The 12,884-nt window shown below is 39.9% G+C and overlaps 1 protein-coding gene across 1 annotated transcript; it reads left to right on the top strand.

The window, feature by feature from the left end:
- Positions 1-318: 318 nt before the first annotated feature.
- LOC138654661 (zinc finger MYM-type protein 1-like) lies at positions 319-3,305 on the top strand (the record flags this gene model as incomplete). Its single annotated transcript, XM_069743497.1, has 2 exons — positions 319-1,419; positions 2,328-3,305. Coding segments are annotated over exons 1-2 (2,079 nt in total), but the record flags the coding sequence as incomplete, so codon positions are not given.
- Positions 3,306-12,884: the final 9,579 nt, after the last annotated feature.

The following is a 12,884-nucleotide window of genomic DNA, read 5'->3' as shown; positions in this document are numbered from 1 at the left end:
CCAAGTGCTCCTTCAACTTCAGGAACCAATGAGCAGTGTGATGACCAAGACATTGACCCAAGTGCTTCTTCAACTTCAAGAAGCAATGAGGAGTGTGACGATCAAAATATTCCTGCTATTGATTTAAAGGATGTTGGTCTTTGGCCAAGTAAAATTAATGATGATACAAGGATCTTACTGGTACGTCAAGGTGCATCAGTGGTTCAGCATCTAGACTCAGACTTTGCTGAAGTGGTTCGTGAGGGAGCATCAATCAAAGGACAAGACAGAAAACTTACACGCAACTGGTTTTTTAAAACTCTGCCAAATAATGAAAAAATGTTGAGGTCATGGTTGCTGTACTCTCCTTCCAAAAAAGCCCTTTACTGCTTTTGTTGCAGACTATTTGCAGATGCAGAAACAAGTCAGTCTAATTTTGATTCAGTGAATGGATTCAACACATGGTGGAAACTTAATCCTAACGTATACAACCAAGAATCTAGTGTGGCCCATGTAGAATGTTTCACAAAATGGAAGGAGTTAGAAATTGGACTCCAACGTGGCGTAACAATTGATAAAAAAGTACAGGAAGAAGTAGAAAATAATGTGAAGAAGTGGAGGGAGATACTTGCAAGATTGTTGGATATCATTAGATTCCTTGCTAAACAAAATTTGGCTTTACGGGGTCACAGAGAAGTAATCCATCATGAGACTGATTACGAACCTGAATCAACTAGAAAAAAGGGAAATTTTTTAGAATTAGTTCATTTGTTGGCGAAATATGATCCAGTGCTACGTGAACATATTCTAAGAATCAAGTTTGGAAAAAAGTTTGCTACATCATATTTCTCTCCTACAATTCAGAATGAGTTTATAGAAATTTTGGGAGGGAAAGTAAGAAGCAAAGTTGTGGAGCAAGTAAAAATAGCAAAGTATTTTTCTATGATATTTGACAGCACCCCTGATATTTCTCATAAGGATCAAATGTGCCAAGTTTTACGCTACGTTATGATAAATGGAAATGAAGTTAAGGTTGTGGAATCATTTGTTGATTTTATTGAAATAAAAGGTAAAACTTCAGAGAGTATTTCAACTGTGATTTTGCAACAATTAGAAAAATACGGAATTGACATCCAAAATTGTAGAGGACAAGCATATGATAATGCTGCTGTAATGGCTGGTCAACATACTGGCGTTCAGAGACGCATTAAGGAAATAAACAAAAAAGCTGAATTTGTTGCATGTACAAATCACTCTCTGAATTTGGCAGGTGTACATGCAGCTTCTGTTGCACTGAGTTCGGTTACATTTTTTGGAACTGTGGAGCGTTTGTTCACATTTTTTTCTTCTTCTACCCATCGCTGGGATGTTCTGATTTCAGTCACTGGTCAAAGTGTCAAGCGTGTATTAGAAACTCGGTGGAGTGCACGGGGAGATGCTGTGAGTGCAGTGAAAAAAAATTACCGTATTTTTCGCTTTGTAAGACGCTCCGGATTATAAGACGCACCCCAAATTTTGAGGAGAAAAATAGGAAAAAACTATTTTTTAATAAATTGGTGGGGCGTCTTATAATCCATGCGTCTTATTACTTACCGGGGGTTGTGGTTGTGGTGGATCAGGGTCCCAGGCTCGTTGCCGGAGGCAGGAGTGGAGCATTGCTGCAGGCTGGGATGAGGGGGTCTGCAGGGGGCTCCTGTGCTGCAGGGGGGCTCCTGTGCTGCAGGCTGGGATGAGGGGTCTGCAGGGGGCTCCTTTGCTGCAGGCTGGGATGAGGGGTCTGCAGGGGGCTCCTTTGCTGCAGGCTGGGATGAGGGGTCTGCAGGGGGCTCCTGTGCTGTAGGGCTGTCTCCGGTGCTGCGGGGGGCTCTGGCGACATTTTGTGAAAGACCAGAGCCCCCCGGCAGTTCTTCCATGCGTTCCAGTATGACTAATTCCGGGAAAATGGCCGCCGGAATCTCGAGAGATGAGATCTCAGCGCTGAAATCTCATCTCCCGAGATTCCGGCGGCCATTTTCCCGGAGTCAGTCATACTGGAACTAACTCCGGGAAAATGGCCGCCGGAATCTCGAGAGATGAGATCTCAGCGCTGAAATCTCATCTCCCGAGATTCCGGCGGCCATTTTCCCGGAATTAGTCATACTGGAACGCATGGAAGAACTGCCGGGGGGCTCTGGTCTTTCACAATATGTCGCCAGAGCCCCCCGCAGCACCGGAGCCTTCAGCATCACCCGGGGCAGCAGCGGACAACCCCGGCAGTGGCGGCGGACGACAGCGGCGGCAGGCGGTAGCGGCGGCGGACACCCCCTCCTCCCAGCCTGTAATGGTAAGCGGTATATCCGCTTTGTTAGACGCACCCACATTTCCCCCCCAAATTTGGGGGAAATAAAGTGCGTCTTACAAAGCGGAAAATACGGTACTCCAAAGTTTTACAGGCTGTAGAACATTTAACTGGTGAAGAAGAAAATAGAGTTACCAGGTCAGATGCTGGCGTGTTGCTTGTTGCATTACAATCTTTTTCCTTCCTGTGCTTTCTTGGCCTGTGGGAATCTGTGCTTAAAGAAATTAATGACACACAGGTCTACCTACAGACCAAACGATTAAATATCCAACAATGTGACACAAAACTTGGAGCATTAAAAGCATTTTTAACAGAAAACAGAGAGGAATTAGTTAAGCATTCAGTAGCTTATGCAAAAGAAATTTGTGAAGATTTGGGAATAGATATGGATCGCCGCTCTAGAAAGAAGAAAAAGATGGCAGGTGAAGAATCGCAAGACGCTGCATTGCCATATGAAACGGAGTTGATGAGAGAAATGTACCTTTCGTTGGACAGAGTGATCCAAGAAATCACAACAAGATTTCAACAGCTTCATGCTCTTGCTGAAAAATATGCCTTCCTTACTCCATCACACCTTTTGGACGATAAGTATGAGTGTCAGCTAAATCAAGATCACGATGATATTAATAAGGAAGAGTTCCTCATTGAGAGAAAAAGGCTTAAAAGTTTTCTTTATGTTGCTGTTACACAAGACAAAAAAGAGACATGGAAGGAGGACAGTCCGCTTGAACTGTTGCAGTTTATTGTAAAATACAGTCTAGAGAACTCAGTTCCAAATATTGTCATACTCCTTCGCATTTTTCTTACTATTGCTGTAAGTGTTGCTACTTGTGAGAGGAGTTTTTCCAAGTTAAAGCTGATTAAAAATCACCTAAGATCCACAATGAGCGCCATGCGTTTAGGAAATATGGCCATTCTGTCTATTGAACATCAGCTGAGTGAAGAAATAGACTTTGATGATGTTATCAACGATTTTGCAAACAGAAAGGCAAGAAAAGTAAAATTCTAAAATATTTGAAATCAACTTTACTCCCAAAGGGACAATTTAAAGTTTCAGTTAAACAATAAAGAGTTTTTTTTCTGTCCGTGTTGTCCTGACTATTTTTGGTAACCTTTGTGTGTATTGAGTCGGGGGGGCGCCAAACTCGGGACCGGCCCCGGGCGGCAAAAGCTCTAGCTACGCCACTGGATATAGGAGGATATATGGAGTAATAGGAGGAGATATAGGAGGATATATGGAGTAATAGGAGGAGGTATAGGAGGATATATGGAGTAATAGGGGGAGATATAGGAGGATATATGGAGTAATAGGAGGAGGTATAGGAGGATATATGGAGTAATAGGGGGAGATATAGGAGGATATATGGAGTAATAGGAGGAGATATAGGGGGATATATGGAGTAATAGGAGGAGATATAGGGGGATATATGGAGTAATAGGAGGAGATATAGGGAGGATATATGGAGTAATAGGGGGAGATATAGGAGGATATATGGAGTAATAGGAGGAGATATAGGAGGATATATGGAGTAATAGGAGGAGGTATAGGAGGATATATGGAGTAATAGGGGGAGATATAGGAGGATATATGGAGTAATAGGAGGAGATATAGGGGGATATATGGAGTAATAGGAGGAGATATAGGGGGATATATGGAGTAATAGGAGGAGATATAGGGGATATATGGAGTAATAGGAGGAGATATAGGAGGATATATGGAGTAATAGGGGGAGATATAGGAGGATATATGGAGTAATAGGAGGAGATATAGGGGGATATATGGAGTAATAGGAGGAGATATAGGAGGCTATATGGAGTAATAGGAGGAGATATAGGAGGATATATGGAGTAATAGGAGGAGATATAGGGGGGATATATGGAGTAATAGGAGGAGATATAGGAGGCTATATGGAGTAATAGGAGGGGATATAGGGGGGATATATGGAGTAATAGGAGGAGATATAGGAGGATATATGGAGTAATAGGAGGAGATATAGGAGGATATATGGAGTAATAGGAGGAGATATAGGAGGATATATGGAGTAATAGGAGGAGATATAGGGGGATATATGGAGTAATAGGAGGAGATATAGGAGGATATATGGAGTAATAGAAGGAGATATAGGGGGATATATGGAGTAATAGGAGGGGATATAGGGGGATATATGGAGTAATAGGAGGAGATATAGGAGGATATATGGAGTAATAGAAGGAGATATAGGGAGGATATATGGAGTAATAGGAGGGGATATAGGAGGATATATGGAGTAATAGAAGGAGATATAGGGAGGATATATGGAGTAATAGGAGGGGATATAGGAGGATATATGGAGTAATAGGAGGAGATATAGGGAGGATATATGGAGTAATAGGAGGGGATATAGGGGGATATATGGAGTAATAGGAGGAGATATAGGAGGATATATGGAGTAATAGGAGGAGATATAGGGAGGATATATGGAGTAATAGGAGGGGATATAGGAGGATATATGGAGTAATAGGAGGAGATATAGGGAGGATATATGGAGTAATAGGAGGAGATATTGGAGGATATATGGAGTAATAGGGGGAGATATAGGGAGGATATATGGAGTAATAGGAGGAGATATAGGAGGATATATGGAGTAATAGGGGGAGATATAGGAGGATATATGGAGTAATAGGAGGAGATATAGGAGGATATATGGAGTAATAGGAGGAGATATAGGGAGGATATATGGAGTAATAGGAGGAGATATAGGAGGATATATGGAGTAATAGGAGGAGATATAGGAGGATATATGGAGTAATAGGAGGAGATATAGGAGGATATATGGAGTAATAGGAGGAGATATAGGGAGGATATATGGAGTAATAGGGGGAGATATAGGAGGATATATGGAGTAATAGGAGGAGATATAGGAGGATATATGGAGTAATAGGAGGAGATATAGGAGGATATATGGAGTAATAGGAGGAGATATAGGAGGAGATATGGAGTAATAGGGGGAGATATAGGGAGGATATATGGAGTAATAGGAGGAGATATAGGGAGGATATATGGAGTAATAGGAGGAGATATAGGAGGATATATGGAGTAATAGGAGGAGATATAGGAGGATATATGGAGTAATAGGAGGAGATATAGGAGGATATATGGAGTAATAGGAGGAGATATAGGGAGGATATATGGAGTAATAGGGGGAGATATAGGAGGATATATGGAGTAATAGGAGGAGATATAGGAGGATATATGGAGTAATAGGGGGAGATATAGGAGGATATATGGAGTAATAGGAGGAGATATAGGGAGGATATATGGAGTAATAGGAGGAGATATAGGAGGATATATGGAGTAATAGGAGGAGATATAGGGAGGATATATGGAGTAATAGGAGGAGATATAGGAGGATATATGGAGTAATAGGAGGAGATATAGGGAGGATATATGGAGTAATAGGGGGAGATATAGGAGGATATATGGAGTAATAGGAGGAGATATAGGGAGGATATATGGAGTAATAGGGGGAGATATAGGAGGATATATGGAGTAATAGGAGGAGATATAGGAGGATATATGGAGTAATAGGAGGAGATATAGGAGGATATATGGAGTAATAGGAGGAGATATAGGGAGGATATATGGAGTAATAGGAGGAGATATAGGAGGATATATGGAGTAATAGGAGGAGATATAGGAGGATATATGGAGTAATAGGAGGAGATATAGGAGGATATATGGAGTAATAGGAGGAGATATAGGGAGGATATATGGAGTAATAGGGGGAGATATAGGAGGATATATGGAGTAATAGGAGGAGATATAGGAGGATATATGGAGTAATAGGAGGAGATATAGGAGGATATATGGAGTAATAGGAGGAGATATAGGAGGATATATGGAGTAATAGGAGGAGATATAGGAGGATATATGGAGTAATAGGAGGAGATATAGGGAGGATATATGGAGTAATAGGAGGAGATATAGGAGGATATATGGAGTAATAGGAGGAGATATAGGGAGGATATATGGAGTAATAGGAGGAGATATAGGAGGATATATGGAGTAATAGGGGGAGATATAGGAGGATATATGGAGTAATAGGAGGAGATATAGGGAGGATATATGGAGTAATAGGAGGAGATATAGGAGGATATATGGAGTAATAGGAGGAGATATAGGGAGGATATATGGAGTAATAGGAGGAGATATAGGGAGGATATATGGAGTAATAGGAGGAGATATAGGAGGATATATGGAGTAATAGGAGGAGATATAGTGAGGATATATGGAGTAATAGGAGGAGATATAGGAGGATATATGGAGTAATAGGAGGAGATATAGGAGGATATATGGAGTAATAGGAGGAGATATAGGGAGGATATATGGAGTAATAGGAGGAGATATAGGGAGGATATATGGAGTAATAGGAGGAGATATAGGAGGATATATGGAGTAATAGGAGGAGATATAGGAGGATATATGGAGTAATAGGGGGAGATATAGGAGGATATATGGAGTAATAGGAGGAGATATAGGGAGGATATATGGAGTAATAGGAGGAGATATAGGGAGGATATATGGAGTAATAGGGGGAGATATAGGGAGGATATATGGAGTAATAGGAGGAGATATAGGGAGGATATATGGAGTAATAGGAGGAGATATAGGGAGGATATATGGAGTATAGGAGGAGATATAGGGAGGATATATGGAGTAATAGGAGGAGATATAGGGAGGATATATGGAGTAATAGGAGGAGATATAGGGAGGATATATGGAGTAATAGGAGGAGATATAGGAGGATATATGGAGTATAGGGAGATATAGGGAGGATATATGGAGTAATAGGAGGATATAGGGAGGATATATGGAGTAATAGGAGGAGATATAGGGAGGATATATGAGTAATAGGAGGAGATATAGGAGGATATATGGAGTAATAGGAGGAGATATAGGGAGGATATATGGAGTAATAGGGGGAGATATAGGAGGATATATGGAGTAATAGGAGGAGATATAGGAGGATATATGGAGTATAGAGGAGATATAGGAGGATATATGGAGTAATAGGAGGAGATATAGGAGGATATATGGAGTAATAGGAGGAGATATAGGAGGATATATGGAGTAATAGGAGGAGATATAGGGAGGATATATGGAGTAATAGGAGGAGATATAGGGAGGATATATGGAGTAATAGGGGGAGATATAGGAGGATATATGGAGTAATAGGAGGAGATATAGGAGGATATATGGAGTAATAGGAGGAGATATAGGGAGGATATATGGAGTAATAGGAGGAGATATAGGGAGGATATATGGAGTAATAGGAGGAGATATAGGAGGATATATGGAGTAATAGGAGGAGATATAGGGAGGATATATGGAGTAATAGGAGGAGATATAGGAGGATATATGGAGTAATAGGAGGAGATATAGGGAGGATATATGGAGTAATAGGAGGAGATATAGGGAGGATATATGGAGTAATAGGAGGAGATATAGGAGGATATATGGAGTAATAGGAGGAGATATAGGGAGGATATATGGAGTAATAGGAGGAGATATAGGGAGGATATATGGAGTAATAGGAGGAGATATAGGGGATATATGGAGTAATAGGAGGAGATATAGGGAGGATATATGGAGTAATAGGAGGAGATATAGGAGGATATATGGAGTAATAGGGGAGATATAGGAGGGATATATGGGAGTAATAGGAGGAGATATAGGAGGATATATGGAGTAATAGGAGGAGATATAGGGAGGATATATGGAGTAATAGGAGGAGATATAGGGAGGATATATGGAGTAATAGGAGGAGATATAGGAGGATATATGGAGTAATAGGAGGAGATATAGGAGGATATATGGAGTAATAGGGGGAGATATAGGAGGATATATGGGTAATAGGAGGAGATATAGGAGGATATATGGAGTAATAGGAGGAGATATAGGGGGATATATGGAGTAATAGGAGGAGATATAGGAGGATATATGGAGTAATAGGAGGAGATATAGGGGGATATATGGAGTAATAGGGGGAGATATAGGGAGGATATATGGAGTAATAGGAGGAGATATAGGAGGATATATGGAGTAATAGGAGGAGATATAGGAGGATATATGGAGTAATAGGAGGAGATATAGGGGATATATGGAGTAATAGGAGGAGATATAGGGAGGATATATGGGGTAATAGGAGGAGATATAGGGAGGATATATGGAGTAATAGGAGGAGATATAGGAGGATATATGGAGTAATAGGAGGAGATATAGGAGGGATATATGGAGTAATAGGAGGAGATATAGGAGGATATATGGAGTAATAGGAGGAGATATAGGAGGATATATGGAGTAATAGGAGGAGATATAGGAGGATATATGGAGTAATAGGAGGAGATATAGGAGGATATATGGAGTAATAGGAGGAGATATAGGGGGATATATGGAGTAATAGGAGGAGATATAGGGAGGATATATGGAGTAATAGGAGGAGATATAGGAGGATATATGGAGTAATAGGAGGAGATTATAGGAGGATATATGGAGTAATAGGAGGAGATATAGGAGGATATATGGAGTAATAGGAGGTGATATAGGGAGATATATGGAGTAATAGGAGGAGATATAGGGAGATATATGGAGTAATAGGAGGAGATATAGGAGGATATATGGAGTAATAGGAGGAGATATAGGAGGATATATGGAGTAATAGGAGGAGATATAGGAGGATATATGGAGTAATAGGAGGAGATATAGGGAGGATATATGGAGTAATAGGAGGAGATATAGGGAGATATATGGAGTAATAGGAGGAGATATAGGAGGATATATGGAGTAATAGGAGGAGATATAGGAGGATATATGGAGTAATAGGAGGAGATATAGGGAGGATATATGGAGTAATAGGAGGAGATATAGGAGGATATATGGAGTAATAGGAGGAGATATAGGAGGATATATGGAGTAATAGGAGGAGATATAGGAGGATATATGGAGTAATAGGAAGGAGATATAGGAGGATATATGGAGTAATAGGAGGAGATATAGGGAGGATATATGGAGTAATAGGAGGAGATATAGGAGGATATATGGAGTAATAGGAGGAGATATAGGGAGGATATATGGAGTAATAGGAGGAGATATAGGAGGATATATGGAGTAATAGGAGGAGATATAGGGAGGATATATGGAGTAATAGGAGGAGATATAGGAGGATATATGGAGTAATAGAGGAGATATAGGGAGGATATATGGAGTAATAGGGGGAGATATAGGGAGGATATATGGAGTAATAGGAGGAGATATAGGAGGATATATGGAGTAATAGGGGGAGATATAGGGAGGATATATGGAGTAATAGGAGGAGATATAGGAGGATATATGGAGTAATAGGGGGAGATATAGGGAGGATATATGGAGTAATAGGAGGAGATATAGGAGGATATATGGAGTAATAGGGGGAGATATAGGGAGGATATATGGAGTAATAGGAGGAGATATAGGAGGATATATGGAGTAATAGGAGGAGATATAGGGAGGATGTGGAGTAATAGGGGAGATATAGGAGGATATATGGAGTAATAGGAGGAGATAGGTGGATATATGGAGTAATAGGAGGAGATATAGGAGGATATATGGAGTAATAGGAGGAGATATAGGGAGGATATATGGAGTAATAGGAGGAGATATAGGAGGATATATGGAGTAATAGGAGGAGATATAGGGAGGATATATGGAGTAATAGGAGGAGATATAGGAGGATATATGGAGTAATAGGGGGAGATATAGGAGGATATATGGAGTAATAGGAGGAGATATAGGAGGATATATGGAGTAATAGGAGGAGATATAGGGGGATATATGGAGTAATAGGAGGAGATATAGGAGGATATATGGAGTAATAGGAGGAGATATAGGAGGATATATGGAGTAATAGGAGGAGATATAGGGAGGATATATGGAGTAATAGGAGGAGATATATGAGGATATATGGAGTAATAGGAGGAGATATAGGAGGATATATGGAGTAATAGGAGGAGATATATGAGGATATATGGAGTAATAGAAGGAGATATAGGAGGATATATGGAGTAATAGTATGAGATATAGGGAGGATATATGGAGTAATAGGGGGAGATATAGGAGGATATATGGAGTAATAGGAGGAGATATAGGAGGATATATGGAGTAATAGGAGGAGATATAGGAGGATATATGGAGTAATAGGAGGAGATATAGGAGGATATATGGAGTAATAGGAGGAGATATAGGAGGATATATGGAGTAATAGGAGGAGATATAGGAGGATATATGGAGTAATAGGAGGAGATATATGAGGATATATGGAGTAATAGAAGGAGATATAGGAGGATATATGGAGTAATAGGAGGAGATATAGGGAGGATATATGGAGTAATAGGAGGAGATATAGGGAGGATATATGGAGTAATAGGAGGAGATATAGGAGGATATATGGAGTAATAGGAGGAGATATAGGAGGATATATGGAGTAATAGGAGGAGATATAGGGGGATATATGGAGTAATAGGGGGAGATATAGGGAGGATATATGGAGTAATAGGAGGAGATATAGGAGGATATATGGAGTAATAGGAGGAGATATAGGGGGATATATGGAGTAATAGGAGGAGATATAGGAGGATATATGGAGTAATAGGAGGAGATATATGAGGATATATGGAGTAATAGGAGGAGATATAGGGAGGATATATGGAGTAATAGGAGGAGATATATGAGGATATATGGAGTAATAGGAGGAGATATAGGAGGATATATGGAGTAATAGGAGGAGATATATGAGGATATATGGAGTAATAGAAGGAGATATAGGAGGATATATGGAGTAATAGTATGAGATATAGGGAGGATATATGGAGTAATAGGGGGAGATATAGGAGGATATATGGAGTAATAGAAGGAGATATAGGAGGATATATGGAGTAATAGGAGGAGATATAGGAGGATATATGGAGTAATAGGAGGAGATATAGGGGGATATATGGAGTAATAGGAGGAGATATAGGAGGATATATGGAGTAATAGGAGGAGATATAGGAGGATATATGGAGTAATAGGAGGAGATATATGAGGATATATGGAGTAATAGAAGGAGATATAGGGAGGATATATGGAGTAATAGGAGGAGATATAGGAGGATATATGGAGTAATAGGAGGAGATATAGGAGGATATATGGAGTAATAGGAGGAGATATAGGAGGATATATGGAGTAATAGGAGGAGATATAGGAGGATATATGGAGTAATAGGAGGAGATATATGGAGGATATATGGAGTAATAGGAGGAGATATAGGAGGATATATGGAGTAATAGGAGGAGATATAGGGAGGATATATGGAGTAATAGGAGGAGATATAGGAGGATATATGGAGTAATAGGAGGAGATATAGGAGGATATATGGAGTAATAGGAGGAGATATAGGAGGATATATGGAGTAATAGGAGGAGATATAGGGGGATATATGGAGTAATAGGAGGAGATATAGGAGGATATATGGAGTAATAGGAGGAGATATAGGGAGGATATATGGAGTAATAGGAGGAGATATAGGAGGATATATGGAGTAATAGGAGGAGATATAGGGAGGATATATGGAGTAATAGGAGGAGATATAGGGAGGATATATGGAGTAATAGGAGGAGATATAGGGAGGATATATGGAGTAATAGGAGGAGATATAGGGAGGATATATGGAGTAATAGGGGGAGATATAGGGGATATATGGAGTAATAGGAGGAGATATAGGAGGATATATGGAGTAATAGGGGAGATATAGGGGATATATGGAGTAATAGGTGAGATATAGGTGGATATATGGTGTAATAGGGGGAGATATAGGAGGATATATGGAGTAATAGGAGGAGATATAGGAGGATATATGGAGTAATAGGAGGAGATATAGGGAGGATTTTGGAGTAATAGGAGGAGATATTGGTGGATATATGGAGTAATAGAGGGAGATATAGGAGGATATATGGAGTAATAGGAGGAGATATAGGAGGATATATGGAGTAATAGGAGGAGATATAGGGAGGATATATGGAGTAATAGGAGGAGATATAGGGAGGATATATGGAGTAATAGGAGGAGATATAGGAGGATATATGGAGTAATAGGAGGAGATATAGGGAGGATATATGGAGTAATAGGAGGAGATATAGGAGGATATATGGAGTAATAGGAGGAGATATAGGAGGATATATGGAGTAATAGGAGGAGATATAGGGAGGATATATGGAGTAATAGGAGGAGATATAGGAGGATATATGGAGTAATAGGAGGAGATATAGGGAGGATATATGGAGTAATAGGAGGAGATATAGGAGGATATATGGAGTAATAGGAGGAGATATAGGGAGGATATATGGAGTAATAGGAGGAGATATAGGAGGATATATGGAGTAATAGGAGGAGATATAGGAGGATATATGGAGTAATAGGAGGAGATATAGGAGGATATATGGAGTAATAGGAGGAGATATAGGGAGGATATATGGAGTAATAGGAGGAGATATAGGAGGATATATGGAGTAATAG

The sequence above is a fragment of the Ranitomeya imitator genome, unplaced genomic scaffold, assembly GCF_032444005.1.
Source record: "Ranitomeya imitator isolate aRanImi1 unplaced genomic scaffold, aRanImi1.pri SCAFFOLD_427, whole genome shotgun sequence".
In the NCBI taxonomy this organism is placed as follows: domain Eukaryota; kingdom Metazoa; phylum Chordata; class Amphibia; order Anura; family Dendrobatidae; genus Ranitomeya; species Ranitomeya imitator.
This window is presented reverse-complemented; position numbering and strand designations above follow the sequence as displayed.